We start from the raw sequence: 17,786 nt of genomic DNA, 5'->3' as shown, positions 1-17,786 counted from the left end.
TATGTTAGGAATCTTATTTCCTAACTTCCTGCCTGTTAGAATGGGATCTTAGCTTGAAGATGAAATCTCTCCTGCTCTTACTATACTGTTTATATCTGGGCATTTTGGGAAAATTAATTATGATGCTTGTCTCCTGCCCTGGTTACAAAATTACTTGATTAGGAGCTGGAGGAGGAGAAAGAAACAGCATATAGGTTAAATTAAAGAATAAACTGGGCCTTTTAGCAGGCTAAAGTAAATCCTACAATAGCATCATCTAATTGACACAATGAAGACATGGGCCACCCTCAGATACTTTTCTCTATCTGGGGAATATCTGGACATTTCAAGTTGCTTCTGGCCTTTAGAGCTTCAACTGATTAACTCATTAATTCTGATGAATCCTTTCTGGCTCTCTGGTTTTATCTGGTTAATGCTTTGAGTCCCTTTTAGTGAGTTTTCCTGGCCTTATTCTCTCTTCACCACACTCATATCGATTTTTCTCCATTTTTGCCTCTGATCATCTTAGCTGCCTTTCTATTTCCCCTAACCACCCCAACCTGACCCTTGACTTCTAAAAGGGGACACACACACACATTTTAGGGTAAGGTGGGAGTATAAGACAAAGTCTTTCCACCAAAAATCTCTCCTTTCTCTCCAACAAATGGATAATGAGGCTGGAAGTGTAATTACTGCAGGAATTTGGAAAGGTAATTACTGAAATAATCTAAAAAATAGTGGTGACGGTAGTACAACAAACTCATGTTATAGCTATGAAAGCCACCTGAAATATAATAAACATCTGTGTTTGCAAAACCACATGTTGCACCAAAGGAAGTTCCATATTAGCAAATTAACAAAAGAACCAGCTACGTTTAACTCCTTTTGGTTTGTAAAGAGAAGTCCCATTAAACTGAAACAACTTGTGACTATTAAAGGTAAACAAGTATTGGAGGAGGATGGGACAGAAGAAAGATGACAGCTTTGAGGAGTTTCTCTGCATTCTGTCCTTAGAAGTCTGTGATTTGCAAACAGCTGACATTCACTTGGGTGATGCCTGGAGAGTTGAAGTTTAAGGCAACAATCACCAGTTCTCAAACCACAGCACCTAGGTTTGAGATTTCAGGTCAAGACTGAAAGAGAGAATGGATGTTTCTAAAGCTGAGTTACAAATGTCCCTGGAACATATGCCCCAAGCCCAACTCCGATTCCTACACTCTCAGTGGCAGAGAACAATTTCTCTCTAAGAGCTGCCTTTGCACCTGGCACCTGGCTCCATAAACAGGATTTCCCACCACCTTTCACCTAGAGACCCAAGCTCTGCTGCCTTTTCTCCTTTGTGACGCCAGAGGCCGCAGGCTAAGCTTTAGCGCTCCTGGCTCATAAAGGCAGGTGCAAACCGCAAGCACGCTCAATGCCCTGGATGCTTTACACCTACTTGGGCTCAGGTCCTGCTGTTCCAACCCCAAGGGCCCCGGCAAAGCGAGCCCTGACACCTCGGTCATTCACCATGGCTAGCCAGTTATGTCTCCCTGAATCCCTGGGCCCCTTGCCCTTGGAACCCTTGAAGCTGCAATTCCGAAATATGCAAGTGGGCAACTGCGTGGCGATCCAGCGCAGCGACCGGAGTATCCACCTCGCTGTGATCACAGAGATCAGAAGAGAAAACGCATGGGTCACAGTGGAGTGGGTTGAAAAGGGAGTTAGAAAAGGCAAGAAGATCGATCTGGAGACCATACTGCTGCTGAATCCAGCACTGGCCTCCTCTGAACAGCACGCACCGCCCAGGTCATTGCCTCCCTTGCCCCTGGTGCCTTCTTCAGCCATCGGGGACCAGCGTATGGCCAAGCAGTGGACTGCCGCGAGCCCCCAGAAAAACGAAACGCCCACATGGAACAGCCTGGCTGTGCAGATACCCAGCAAACCTTGCCTGATGAAGCCGAAGAAGTCTCCCTGCCTACGGGCGATTGAGAAACTGCAAAAGCAGCGGGAGAAGCGCCGGCGGCTGCAGCTGGAGATCCAAGCCCAGTGCGCGCTGGACATCAACAAGAGAAACCCCAACTACGAGATTATGTGCCTGATCGAAGAGTGCCGCAGGCACCTGAACTGCCGCCAGATGTCCCGCCCTGAGCTGCGGGAAGACCACCGCATCTGCGTCTGCGTGAGGAAGCGGCCCCTCAACCAGCGGGAGACCACCATGAAGGACCTGGATATCATCACCATCCCCTCGGACAACGTGGTCATGGTGCATGAGTCCAAGCAAAAGGTGGACCTCACTCGCTACCTGGAGAACCAGACTTTCTGTTTCGACCATGCCTTCGATGACACTGCCTCCAACGAGTTGGTGTACCAGTTTACCGCCCAGCCACTGGTGGAGTCCATCTTCCACAAGGGCATGGCCACCTGCTTTGCCTACGGGCAGACGGGCAGTGGGAAAACGCACACCATGGGCGGGGCCTTTTCAGGAAGAGATCAAGATTGTTCTCAAGGCATTTACGCCCTGGTGGCTCAGGATGTATTCCTCCTGCTCAAAGCCTCAGCTTATGAGCAACTAGACCTCAAAGTCTATGGCACCTATTTTGAGATTTATAGGGGGAAGGTGTATGATTTGCTGAACAGGAAAAAGCAGCTGCAAGTATTTGAGGATGGCAATCAGCAGATGAAAGTGGTCGGGCTGCAGGAGCAGGAGGTATGCTGTGTGGAGGACGTGCTGAACCTTGTGGAACTGGGGAATGGCTGCCGGACCTCTGGGCAGACCTCAGTCAATGCCCACTCTTCCAGGAGCCACGCCGTGTTCCAGATCGTCCTCAAGTCAAAAGGGAAACTGCATGGCAAGTTTTCCCTTGTTGATTTAGCTGGGAATGAAAGGGGAGCAGATACTGCCAAGGCCAACCGACAAAGGCAGCTGGAAGCAGCAGAGATTAACAAGAGCCTCCTCGCGCTCAAAGAATGCATTCGGGCTTTGGGTCAGAACAAGTCTTATACCCCATTCAGAGCCAGCAAACTCACACAGGTTCTCCGGGACTCCTTTATAGGCCAGAATTCCTCCACTTGTATGATTGCTACTATCTCTCCTGGGATGGCCTCTTGCGAAAACACCCTCAACACTTTAAGATATGCAAATCGAGTTAAACAGCTACCTCGAGCTTTCAGGCCCCACCAGGAGTCGCCAAGGATGTTGAAAAATCACAGAAATTCAGAAATGTCCCCTCAGAGGAATGGATTTGTTAAAATGCCTTGTATACTGAATGTGGAGGAGAAAGAGACTAAAGAAATGGAGACATTATCTGCTCCATTAATGGAGGACACAACGATTTCATGGGAAGAATCAAGCCAATGGCCAAGGAACAGCTACCTGGAGACAGCTGCTAGGGTGAGCTATGATGTTGGTTTTTGCATTGCCCAGTTATTGTCCATTTTGGATCAGAAAATAGGTATTCTGACTGAGATTCAAAAGAAACTGAAATTATTACAAGCTGACCTCCAAAAGAGCAAGTACAGTGAAGCCAGAGACAAGAGATCAGACCTGAAGTGATGGGTACCTTACTCTACAGTACTTCAGTCTTTACTTTTCTTACAAGGGAAAATTGTCAGACTCTTCTACTATAAAGATCCTCCTGGAAAGCTTAAAACTTCTTAAAATACGTTTACCAGAAATGTCCTCCTTCTTCTGTATTTCGGTAGATTGCTTTTACTCCCTAGAATAGTGATTCTCAACTAGGAACCATTTTGTCTCCCAGAGATACTTGGGAATGTCTGCAAACATTTTCAGTTGTCAAAACTGGGTGTGAGGGGGTGGTGACACTGGAGTATAATGGGTAGAGTGTCTACATTGTAAATATCCAATAATATACTGGACAGCTCCCTACAACAAATAATGATCTGGTTGAAAATATTAGTAGTGCTGAGGTTGGGAGACCCTGCTGTAGAAGAAACTAGCTGTCATGACAGCAGATACCCTAAATTTGTGGCCAGGAAGGCAGAATACTGTGGATTGCAGGGACTAGAATTGAAACACATCAACGAGCACACAATGGAGTAAATCTAGGGATACCCACTCATGAATATTTTCCTGTTGCATTCATGCGTAGACTCAAATGGATTCTTAATGCTAGTCACACTGATGGGTGGGGAGGGGAGGGATTTTCTTTAAGAGACTCTGTATGAGAACCTAGGATTGAGAGGGATTTTTATTTTTAATCTTGGAGTTAAAATTATAAAGCACTGTGCTTCCTGAGAGTGATAAAGTGTGTGTGTGTTTCATAAGCATTGGCTTTGTTGACTATGGTGTCTTTAAGATTTTTTCCTTTCACTCTCTGCCAAATTTTGTGCTAACCTGATTCACATAAAAAACCTTCCCCCATCAAATTAAAGTAGAGAACATGTCAGCAAAACAGTAGAAAAGTTCTGGTCTGAAGTGGGTTGTATCCCATAAAGACCTCATAGGGAATGTGAGAAATACGGATACCTTAGATCAACTGAATAAAGAGACAATTTTCCTGCTGGATTCTGGGATCACAAAATCCATCCTTTTGAAAAAAAGAGATGAAATTAATCTGGTATGCAAATATACATATACTAATCTAATAAGCATCTACCTTTAGCAAACATATTTATGAAATGCTTTAGTAAAATAATTGAGGATCTTTTGGTTCCAAATCTAGAAGTTTTAAAGAATATTTTTAACTATCATTTTTAAATAATATTAATATTTAAATAATATTATTTTTTAAATAGTACAATAAAATGATTTGCAAAAAAAGTGCCTAGCAGATTAAGGAAATCTGGAGACACACAACATTCGTGTCCAAATTCTGTTACTAGCTTTGGCAGACATGAGCTATTCTTGCAGATGTTTTCCTGTAAGTAGCAAAGGCCTCACTGACACTAAGGAAACTGACACCTAACTCTACAATAGAATAGAACATCAATGTCCTAGCAAGATACCAATAAGTGTAAAACAATCACGATCACCAGGAACACCTGCTCTTTAGTAAGCAGTCAATATTATGGTCTCTAAATATTTCTCCCCTCTGATGCTTTACCTATGCAGGTTATATATCATCAAACCAAACAAATCTTCAGAAATCTGTCCTTTAGTTCTAGATTATCTTTCCTTCAAAATGAGATATTTTCAATATAAGTTATTTTTGTATGCAAGGAAGAAATATGGCATTAAGAATCCTGCCTGGGTTCCAGTCCCAGATACCTGCCTTTTTGTTCTTTGATGTCTGTGCTTTGGCATTTTATTCAGCTTTGTTGTGCCCTTAGTAAGACAGCTTGTTATTCTATCCTATAATCCTATATTTGTTGACATAAAGAACATAAGTCATGATTTACACATTTTAAATGTGACTTGGTAGACAAACTATATCAGTAAAATTTCCTTATAAATTATAATCAAGCTCAACCAAATTAAGATTTCTATTCTATGTTGAAACTTAGCAAGTAAGGGAGAGCATACTATCAACCTAGATAACTAATGGTATCCATTGTGGTAAAGTGGATACAGAGACCACAGGACATTGTTAAATGCATTATTTGCTACCAGAAGAGATATGTATTAGTTATTAGTGGGTTTAGAAACTGGAGAAAAGTCTTGAGAGCAATCCACCTACTGATTTTCTTAATCTCCCTTTGCGAGGGCAGTGTAAACAAACCTGTGTATATGTAGTTGTATATATATGTTTATGTATTTTCCCTGTGGATTCTTGCATCTTACAGAACACAGCTTAAAATCTCTCCTTAGTATGGCTTGCTTGTTAACTAGTCTTAGCATAATCGTTCCTGTTGAGTTGCCATTTTTTAACAGGTACACATTAATATTTCCACTCATGGTAATTTTCTCTGAAAATAAATATGGTTCTTCAAATGATTCAAAACACATAGCATAAAATTTAATATGAACATCAGAAAATAAGATATGTTAATGAAATATCTCAGAAAATAAATTAAATGGGGTCCACTAAAAGAGAATTGCTGACAGTTTACACAAATGTTCTGAAGGATTATAAAATAAATTAATGCTTTAAAAAGATTGGAAAATGACAGAGCTTCTAAAGTGAGAAATACTTATAGTACTTTGGAAACATCAATTTGCACACAAAAAGTTGACACACTAATTACAAGCTATGCTTATTTATTAATTAAAGTAGCTTTTCTCCATTCCTGTGTTGGACAAACTTATTTTGAATTGCTGCATGAATTTACAATTAATAAAACTACCTTTAAAATACTGAACTTAAAATTTCATAATTTCAAATTCTCCTTTGCACAATTCTTCTGTGGTAGTAAGGGTTTACACCATTATTCTATTACTCAGTATAATTATTTTTAACAATCTACATAATAAAACATAATGAGAGTTCTAGATAAATATTTGATGGTTAAATGAATGAATGATTTTTTCTTTGCAATTCGATTTAAAACATCATTCTAGTATCAGAAACAAAGTTTCTTGCATGTGCAACTTAAGAAAAATGTCAAAATTGTCTCTATTCAAAGTGTAGAATATTATCTTCAGAGCAAACCTGTTGTTTATGAAGTATTTGTGCAATTCCTTTTATTCTCTAAAAGAGCAAATGCTGGTCAAAAACCTTAACACATTGTTTATCTGAAGTGTGATTTTTTTTTCCTATTCAAGGTCCCTCCTTTCTCACCTTAAATAAATGTAATCCCAGAAATTTAAAAAAACAACAACAGGATTTTTAATGGCTTAAAGAAGATACTGAACCAAATCAATAATAGAGGATAAAAATGGGACAGAACTAGGCAGCCTTCTGAGCTTGTGTGTTTGAGGTGAGCCTGAACAGGAATGAAGCTGTCTACCAGTCAGAGCTAGAATACAAAGGCTTCGATGTAACAGTGGAAATGAATGGAGTAACTGGGGTGGGGAGGGGGGAAGATGGGAGAAATCATCAAGCAACAAATTAAAAAGAGTTTTCCCCCAAATAATTTAAAAGTTATAATATGGTTCCCATTACTGACTGTACCATGAGGTCTGTGAGGAGCAGAAGGCCATACCAGGCCACACCAGCAAATCTAAATTGTTAATCTTACCCTGACTCTTTAGATGGGGTTTTAAGGGCTGAGACTGAAATCAGATGAACTAAGTGAGCAATGCCCTACTTAGAGTCAGACATTTTGCATTTGACTTGAAGTTTTGCCACTTAGTAGTTATGTAAATTCAGACAAGTAATTTGACCCTTGGGATTCTTCATTATATTCAAATCTGTTTAAAAAAATAGAAGTCTAAAAGCACAGTACTAACCCACAGGGTGATTTTGGAGAATCAACATAAAAATCCTTAATAAAACAAGATTGTGTTGATAATCTTCTATGTATTAGAAGCTAAAGACAAAAACATGGATCTATAATTGTCCCTGCTTTTAAGGAACTTATCATTGAAATGAGACATAGCCTTGCACAACTGAGAAACATATAGAAAATGTGTTCTCTCGCTATAAAATGTGCTATGGGAATATAGAAATTGATGGTTAATCAGGGCAGGGGGAGACTCTCACTAGATGATCCATCCTTAAGTCCTGAATGATGAAGGAGGAACCTAGTAGACCTAAAATTGAAAGCAGTAAGTAGGCTGAATCCTTTGGTGTAAGTAAAGGAAAACCAGCCAGAAACTGGCTCAATATCGTCCTTCTCAAGATTTAGGGTCCTTGAGGACAGGGACAGTGTCTTAATCAGCTTATGGCATTAGCATCTCACAGAATCCCTGACACTTTATATGTACTGAACACTCGTGTGGGGATATTTCAATTTTCCACTAATTTCACCTCGCTAGAGTAGAAGGAAAAGTATAGTTGTCTATGTCAAAAAAATTTTTTTAAGTCCATTTATTTTGAGAAATCATTCTGTCCAATGACAAAGTAAAATTTTCATGTGGGCAGTTGTCACAAGGGAACGTGTAATCTTTGACATTTGCTTTTGCTGGCACACAGTCTGAAGAAGGGGTCCTAGCTTCACATGGGCACCTACCTGGCTTCAGCTTTCCAACCTGAACTTTAGCAAGAAACTCCCTGGCATACCTGCTAATTCTATGCATTTGTCTTGGCCACAGGGCTCCTCAGGTCCTCTGTCATCCAGTCACCTCTTGCCACAGTCAGCCCTGCAGGAACACATTTGGCTCTCGGCTGCCAGGTGCCAGAGCCTGCCTGGAGGCTCTGCACGTGTGGAGGCAGCCATTGCTTTGTCCCGTGCAGCTCCCTCCGCACCTGCAGAGGATCGGTCAGCATCTAGAAGCCTCACTAGGAATCTGACAAAGGTTATCTCACTCTTTGGGTCTTTCAATCACTATAGGGTTTTACTGCCACCCTTTAGGATATGGCTCGAAGGGAAAGGACACAGATGGCACCTGTCCCTCTATTACCCGCCTCTTGCTTTCCCCCATGCAGTAGCTCTTGAGATCTTATTCAGGCTGGCAGACAGGAAAAACTCTTGTTTACAGAATAAACTTTATGAGTCTGATAGGTCTGTATTTTAGAAAACCAAAAACTCACCCTTTACCACTTCTAAAAGCCTTTTCTTGCAAGGCCATAGCCTCTATTTTCAGTTCCCAAATTCTATTTTAATACTAAACACAGAATATTGACCCATTTCTTTTTCCTTGAATTTCTGTTAACAACCTTCTCCTAAAAGGTGTAATCCCATAATTTCCTTCCTGCACATGCTCTGTAAGAACCAAAGTACTGAGGGAAGAGAGGAGGCTGTTCTTACTGATGCCTGTGCCCACCGCACCTAAAACAGTCCCTGGAACTGGGGAAAAACAAATAGTTATTGAAGGATGAATTGTACATACAGTGGCTCAAATATTTTCCACCAATACAATCATTCAGAAAAGCATTCAGAGAGACAAGGGCCAGAGGCAGAAATCTGAGAACATGAATAAGAAGGGACAGGATAGTGGAATGCTGTCAGTGAAAGAGAATAAGAAGTCAAAAAAGTAGGAGAAAAACCAGGAAAAAAAAAGTGGTACAGAAAGCATGAGAGGAGAGCCTTTAAAGAGGAGAGAGTAGTTTACTGTGTTAAACAGCAAGAACAACAGTGTAATAAAGACAGGAGTGGGTCCCCTGGTGTTTGACAATTTGTAGGTCATTAATAACATTTGAGAGATCAGCTTGAATGAAATGGTTGGCCCAGAAGTCAGTTTGCAGTGGGTTGGAGTCAGAGAGCAGCCTGGATAATGAGTGTGAACGTGCTTTATAAATCCTAAACCACATCGCAAATACAGTCAGGATATAGAGCTTGTTAGATTTAGGGCCTGGCATTTGCTCATTCACCAAACTTTCCAAATTCAGGTTTTTTTATATCAGGTACATGCTTCATAGGGCTTTAGCCGAGCATGTTACAATCACTGGAGAACTTAAGAAAGAGCTGTTTAATTTTAACAGTCTTCTTGCACCTTAACCTAATCTTCCATAGTATGCCCCAGGTGTAAAAAAAAATACACTATCATTAAACAATCTCCAGACACTCCCCACTGTTTCTCCCAGGTCATCATCCTGCTGCCAAAAGCTTACCAACTTCACCCTAGCTTCTTGAAAACTTCTGTTCTGTTTAGGCAAAATTGATATAGATTTGAACGTGGCTTTGACGCTAGACACAAGATCTGGAACAGTCCATCACTTGGTCATCTCTCAGACATGAACCCAATTGCATTATTTTCAATACCTTGTCTTTCTTGCTTCTCTATCCCTGCATCCCTGATTTTCATTTTGTATAGATTCCCTGTCAATAAAGTCAGCTTACTAGACATCACATGGTCTTAAATGTAATAAATCATACTCTGACAAGTTTCTTTCCCTGACCTGAGCCCATACTTCTCAATCACCTTTTTCTAACTCTCCGTGTAATGACACCTAATTGTCAAACCATTAATATAAAGGTATTCAACTGAGCAGTTTTATATTAGTTATATTTAAAATAATTCAGAAAGTAATGAATTGAGCATACTAATTTGTTTTTTAGAGAAAACACAAGCAGATATTAATATTTAAAAGATACTGCCACTGTTTGAGATTTTTCTACCAGAACTCTATAACTTATCTGTTCAGCACAAGGATTGTTTATGAAAAAAAATAATCAAATGAAATAATTTCATAGTTATTGTTACTGGCAAACAGTGACATCTATTGTTCAATGTTATATAAAATGGAATTTAAAAATCAAAAGCAATACCATCTTTTTATTTGATTAGCTTAAGAGTAAAGATAGCTTTCTTAAATTTATTGTTTAAAAAAAATCTAATAGATTATATCTAGAAATTCATTTTTAATATAAAATCAAATCCAGCTGATTACTTAGGAATATGAACATTTAATCAAAAAGGCCCAGGATCTATCTAGTTGCTAAAAATAAGGAGAAATAAAACAATAAAAATATGGAATACAATTCTTAAAGTTGGCTGCATATTACAATAGATGTGTTTTTGTCCTAACAAATCACTCACATGTACACATCTAACCCTTGAACAACACAGGTTTGAACTGCACAGGTCCATGTACATGGATTTTTTTTTTCAATAAATATACTGAAAAATGTTTTGTTGATTTGCAAAGATTTGAAAAACCATTTTCTTTTCTCTAGTTTACTTTATTGTAAGAATACAGTGTATAATACATGTATAAAATGTGTGTTAATAAACCGTTTATATTATCAGTTAGACTTCTGGTAAAGAGTAGGCTATTAGTATTGGTTTTTGGGGACATTGATTTTCAGCTACAAGGGTATCTATACCCCTAATCTCCATGTTGTTCCAGCATCAACTGTTATTGAAATTTGTGAAGGCCCAAACTGAATTCTGAATTTCAGGCAAGTTTCTGTCCTGTCTTGCCTCTGTTGTTAGCTAAATCTATGAATTTAGGAAAGTCGTTCACAATTTTGGCTACAGCTTATTCTCTATAAAAGCGTGGAGCTTGACCTGAAGATCATCAATTTCTTGCTAGCTCAATTTTCACTAAGATATCATTTACAACCATTCAATTAAGCAAAAATTCTAGTAGACAATACTGTGTCCTTGAGGGTATGGAGGAACTGAAATTCTCAAACACTGAGGACAAATCAGCACACTCCCTTTTCAAAACAATTTGGCATTATCTTGCAAATTTTAAGATGGACATATCACATCATCCAACATTTCTATTTGGTAAACACTGTAGAGGAAATTCTCACACATGTACATAAGGATACATTTTCAAGAACTTCATCATTGCAATATTGAAAACATTGGGATAAATTATTATAGGAGAGTAGATAAAATCTTCTATATGTATCTATTTACATACTTTACAACATAAACATGTAATGATCTTATTAGAGTAACATCTATCAAGATGGGTAAATCTCAATCAAACAAGATTAATGGAAGAAAGAAGTTCCAGAATGATATGTGCCATCTGATTTTTCACCTTAAGTAAAAAACTTTCATAATAATACTATTCATTGATATGGACATACCATCTGTTAAAAAGTGTACAACTGTAGAGGGCAGAGCCAAAATGGCGGCGTGAGTAGAGCAGCGGAAATCTCCTCCCAAAACCACATATATCTATGAAAATATAACAAAGACAACTCTTCCTAGAATAGAGACCAGAGGACACAGGACAACATCCAGACCACATCCGCACCTATGGGAGCCCAGCGCCTCACGAAGGGGGTAAGATACAAGCCCCGGCCCTGTGGGACCCGAGCGCCCCTCCCCCCAGCTCCCGGCGGGAGAAGAGGAGTCGGAGCAGGAGGGAGAGGGAGCCCAGGACTGCTGAACATCCAGCCCCAGCCATCCAGACCAGAGCGCAGACACAGTGCATGTGTGGGGTCCTGGATACTAGGGAAACAGGGCAGCAAGACCTGTGAGTGGGTCCCTGAGGACGGCACCGGAGAACAAAGAAAAGCGAGCGGCCATTTATTTTTTATTTTTTGGCGAGTGCTTTTTGGAAGTCTTAAAGGGACAGGGACCCTAATACTAGGGAAACAGGGCAGCAAGACCGGTGAGCGGCTGCCTGAGGCCGGCACCTGAGGACAAAGAAAAGCGAGCGGATTTTTTTTTTTAATTGTTCATTTAATTTTCTTTTGTTGTTGTTGTTATTGTTTTGTTTTGGCAAGTGCTTTTTGGAAGTCTTAAAGGGGCAGGGCTGGACACTTAGTCCAGAGGTAGGGAATCTGGGGATCTCTGGGCACTCTAACCCCCTGGGCAGCAGGGAGCATGGAGGCCCCTTACGGAGATAAATAGCCTCCCAGTCGCTCCACCTCCAACGCATTTCCACCATTTTGGAGCAGCAGCCCAAGCCAGGCCACGCCCACAGCAACAGTGGAGATAAACTCCATAGCAGCCGAGCAGGAAGCAGAAGCCACTAGAGGTCACTGTTCTCCCAGGAGAGGAGGGCCACAAACCAACAAGAAGGGAAGTTCTTCCAGCCGTCACTCGTTTCAGCTCTGCAAATAATTTCTATCAAAAGGAAAAGGCAAAATTACAGGCAAACCAAGATCACAGAGGCAACACCAGAGAAGGAGACAGACTTAACTAGTGTTCCTGAAAAAGAATTCACAATCAAAATCATAAACATGCTGATGGAGATGCAGAGAAATATGCAAGAGCAATGGGATGAAGTCCGGAGGGAGATCACAGATGCCAGGAAGGAGATTACAGAAGTGAAACAAACTCTGGAAGGATTTATAAGCAGAATGGATAAGATGCAAGAACCCATTGATGGAATAGAAACAAGAGAACAGGAGTGCATAGAAGCTGACATAGAGAAAGATAAAAGGATATCCAGAAATGAAACAATATTAAGAGAACTGTGTGACCAATCCAAAAGGAACAATATCTGTATTATAGTGGTACCAGAAGAAGAAGAGAGAGGAAAAGGGATAGAAAGTGTTTTTGAAGAAATAATTGCTGAAAACTTCCCCAAACTTGGGGAGGAAATAATCGAACAGACCACGGAAATAATTGCTGAAAACTTCCCCAAACTGGGGGAGGAAATAATCGAACAGACCACAGAAATACACAGAACCCCCAACAGAAAGGATCCAAAGAAGACAACACCAAGACACATAATAATTAAAATGGCAAAAATCAAGGACAAGGAAAGAGTTTTAAAGGCAGCTAGAGAGACAAAGGCCCCCCAAAAAGGAAATCTCATCAGGCTATCATCAGACTTCTCAACAGAAACCCTACAGGCCAGAAGAGAATGGCATGATATATTTAATGCAATGAAACAGAAGGGCCTTGAACCAAGGATACTGTATCCAGCACGACTATCATTTAAATATGATGGCGGGATTAAAAAATTCCAGGACAAGCAAAAGCTGAGGGAATTGGCGTCCCACAAACCACCTCCACAGGGCATCTTACAGGGACTTCTCTAGATGGGAGCACTCCTAAAAGGAGCACAGAACAAAACACCCAACATATGAAGAATGGAGGAGGAGGAATAAGAAGGGAGAGAAGAAAAGAATCTCCAGACAGTGTATATAACAGCTCAATAAGCGAGCTAAGTTAGGCAGTAAGATACTAAAGAGGCTAACCTTGAACCTTTGGTAACCACGAATTTAAAGCCTGCAATGGCAATAAGTATATATCTTTCAATAGTCACCCTAAATGTAAATGGACTGAATGCACCAATCAAAAGACACAGAGTAATAGAACGGATAAAAAAGCAAGACCCATCCATATGCTGCTTACAAGAAACTCATCTCAAACCCAAAGACATGCACAGACAAAAAGTCAAGGGATGGAAAAACATATTTCAGGCAAACAACAGAGAGAAGTAAGTAGGGATTGCAGGACTAGTATCAGAAAAAATAGACTTCAAAACAAATAAAGTAACAAGAGATAAAGCAGGACGTTACATAATGATAAAGGGCTCAGTCCAACAAGAGGATATAACCATTCTAAATATATATGCACCCAACACAGGAGCACCAGCATATGTGAAACAAACACTAACAGAACTAAAGGGGGAAACAGACTGCAATGCATTCATTTTAGGAGACTTCAACATGCCACTCACCCCAAAGGATAGATCCACCGGGCAGAAAATAAGTAAGGACACGGAGGCACTGAACAACACAGTAGAGCAGATGGACCTAATAGACATCTATAGAACTCTACATCCAAAAGCAGCGGGATATACATTCTTCTCAAGTGCACATGGAACATTCTCCATAATCGACCACATACTAGGCCACAAAAAGAACCTCAGTAAATTTCAAAATATTGAAATTCTACCAACCAACTTTTCAGACCACAAAGGTATAAAACTAGAAACAAATTCTACAAAGAAAACAAAAAGGCTCAAAAACATATGGAGGCTTAACAACATGCTCCTAAATAATCAATGGATCAACGAACAAATTAAAATAGAGAACAAGGAATATATGGAAGCAAATGAAAACAACAACACAAAGCCCCAACTTCTGTGGGACGCAGTGAAAGCAGTCTTAAGAGGAAAGGATATAGCGACCCAGGCACACTTGAAGAAGGAAGAACAATTCCAAATGAATAGTCTAACATCACAATTATTGAAACTGGAAAAAGAAGAACAAATGAGGCCTAAAGTCAGCAGAAGGAGGGACATAATAAAGATCAGAGAAGAAATAAACAAAATTGAGAAGAATAAAACTATAGCAAAAATCAATGAAACCAAGAGCTAGTTCTTTGAGAAAATAAACAAAATAGATAAGCCTCTTGCCAAACTTATTAAGAGATAAGGAGAATCAACACAAATCAACAGAATCAGAAATGAGAATGGAAAAATGACGACAGACTCCACAGAAATACAAAGAATTATTAAAGACTACTATGAAAACCTATATGCCAACAAGCTGGAAAACCTTGAAGAAATGGACAATTTCCTAGAAAAATACAACCTTCCAAGACTGACCAAGGAAGAAACACAAAAGTTAAACAAACCAATTACGAGTAAAGAAATTGAAACGGTAATCAAAAAACTACCCCAGAACAAAACCCCTGGGCCGGACGGATTTACCTCGGAATTTTATCAGACACACAGAGAAGACATAATACCCATTCTCCTTAAAGTTTTCCATAAAATGCAAGAGGAGGGAATACTCCCAAACTCATTCTATGAAGCCAACATCACCCTAATACCAAAACCAGGCAAAGACCCCGCCAAAAAAGAAAACTACAGACCAATATCCCTGATGAATGTAGATGCAAAAATACTCAATAAAATATTAGCAAACCAAATTCAAAAGTATATCAAAAGGATCATACACCGTGACCAAGTGGGATTCATCCCAGGGATGCAAGGATGGTAAAACATTCAAAAATCCATCAACATCATCCACCACATCAACAGAAAGAAAGAAAAAAACCACATGATTATCTCCATAAATGCTGAAAAAGCATTTGACAAAATTCAACATCCATTCATGATAAAAACTCTCAGCAAAATGGGTATAGAGGGCAAGACCTCAACATAATAAAGGCCATATATGAAAAACCCACAGCCAACATTCTACTGAACAACAAGAAGCTGAAAGCTTTTCCTCTGAGATCGGGAAATAGACAGGGATGCCCACTCTCCCCACTGTTATTTAACATAGTACTGGAGGTCCTAGCCACAGCAATCAGACAAAACAAAGAAATACAAGGAATCCAGATTGGTAAAGAAGAAGTTAAACTGTCACTATTTGCAGATGACATGATATTGTACATAAAAAACCCTAAAGACTCCACTTCAAAACTACTAGAACTGATATCGGAATACAGCAAAGTTGCAGGATACAAAATTAACACACAGAAATCTGTAGCTTTCCTATACACTAATAATGAACCAATAGAAAGAGAAATCAGGAAAACAGTTCCATTCACAATTGCATCAAAAGAATAAAATCCCTAGGAATAAACCTAACCAAAGAAGTGAAAGACCTATACCCTGAAACCTACAAGTCACTTTTAAGAGAAATTAAAGGGGACACTAACAAATGGAAACTCATCCCATGCTCGTGGCTAGGAAGAATTAATATCGTCAAAATGGCCATCCTGCCCAAAGCAATATACAGATTTGATGCAATCCCTATCAAATTACCAGCAACATTCTTCAATGAACTGGAACAAATAATTCAAAAATTCATATGGAAACACCAAAGACCTCGAATAGCCAAAGCAATCCTGATAAAGAAGAATAAAGTGGGGGGGATCTCACTCCCCAACTTCAAGCTCTACTACAAAGCCATAGTAATCAAGACAATTTGGTACTGGCACAAGAACAGAGCCACAGACCAGTGGAACAGATTAGAGACTCCAGACATTAAGCCAAACATATATGGTCAATTAATATTTGATAAAGGTGCCATGGACATACAATGGCGAAATGACAGTCTCTTGAACTGGTGGTGCTAGCAAAACTGGACAGCTACATGTAGGAGAATGAAACTGGACCATTGTCTAACCCCATACACAAAAGTAAATTCAAAATGGATCAAAGACCTGAATGTAAGTCATGAAACCATAAAACTCTTAGAAAAAAATGTAGGCAAAAACCTTTTAGACATAAACATGAGTGACCTCTTCTTGAACATATCTCCCTGGGCAAGGAAAACAACAGCAAAAATGAACAAGTGGGACTATATTAAGCTGAAAAGCTTCTGTACAGCAAAAGACACCATCAATAGAACAAAAAGGAACCCTACAGTATGGGAGAATATATTTGAAAATGACACATCCGATAAAGGCTTGACATCCAGAATATATAAAGAGCTCACCCACCTCAACAAACAAAAAACAAATAATCCAATTAAAAAATGGGCAGAGGAACTGAACAGACAGTTCTCCAAAAAAGAAATACAGATGGACAGCAGACACATGAAAAGATGCTCCACATCACTAATTATAAGAGAAATGCAAATTAAAACTACAATTAGGTATCACCTCACACCAGTAAGGATGGCTGCCATCCAAAAGACAAACAACAACAAATGTTGGCGAGGCTATGGAGAAAGGGGAACCCTCCTACACTGCTGGTGGGAATGTAAATTCGTTCAACCATTGTGGAAAGCAGTATGGAGGTTCCTCAAAATGCTCAAAGTAAACTTACCATTTGACCCAGGAATTCTACTCCTAGGAATTTATTCTAAGAACACAGTGCTCAAGTTTGGAAAAGACAGATGCACCCCTATGTTTATCACAGCACTTGGCTATATTTACAATAGCCAAGAAATAGATGCAACCGAAGTGTCCATCAGTAGATGATTGGATAAAGAAGTTGTGGTACATATACACAATGGAATATTACTCAGCCATAAGAAGAAAACAAATCCTACCATTTGCAACAACATGGATGGAGCTAGAGGGTATTATGTTCAGTGAAATAAGCCAAGCGGAGAAAGAGAAATACCAAATGATTTCACTCATCTGTGGAGTATGAGAACAAAGGAAAAACTGAAGGAACAAAACAGCAGCAGAATCACAGAACCGAAGAATGGACTAACAGATACCAAAGGGAAAGGGACTGGGAAGGATGGGTTGTTAGGGAGGGATAAGGGGGGAGGGAGACGAAGAGGGTATTAAGATTAGCATGCATAATGGGGGGGGATGTGAGAAAGGGGAGGGCTGTACAACACAGAGAAGACAAGTAGTGATTCTACAACATTTTGCTATGCTGATGGACAGTGACTGTAAAGGGGTTTATAGGGGGGACCTGGTATAGGGGAGAGCCTAGTAAACATAATATTCTTCATGTAATTGTAGATTAATGATAATAAAAAAAAAAGAAAGGAAAGGGGGATTACTCCCTGATAGGATAAAACTAACTGTAAATCAGCGATTA

At 39.7% G+C, this 17,786-nt stretch overlaps 1 protein-coding gene across 1 annotated transcript; it reads left to right on the top strand.

Moving 5' to 3' along the window:
* Positions 1-1,489: 1,489 nt before the first annotated feature.
* Positions 1,490-3,514, top strand: KIF2B (kinesin family member 2B). The gene has a single exon (XM_036879824.2). The coding sequence runs from the start codon at positions 1,490-1,492 to the stop codon at positions 3,512-3,514; it is 2,025 nt and encodes a 674-aa protein (XP_036735719.2).
* Positions 3,515-17,786: the final 14,272 nt, after the last annotated feature.

The sequence above is a fragment of the Manis pentadactyla genome, chromosome 4, assembly GCF_030020395.1.
Source record: "Manis pentadactyla isolate mManPen7 chromosome 4, mManPen7.hap1, whole genome shotgun sequence".
NCBI classification, from domain to species: domain Eukaryota; kingdom Metazoa; phylum Chordata; class Mammalia; order Pholidota; family Manidae; genus Manis; species Manis pentadactyla.
The sequence above is the reverse complement of the archived record's forward strand: the minus strand, read 5'-3'. Positions and strand labels throughout refer to the sequence as shown.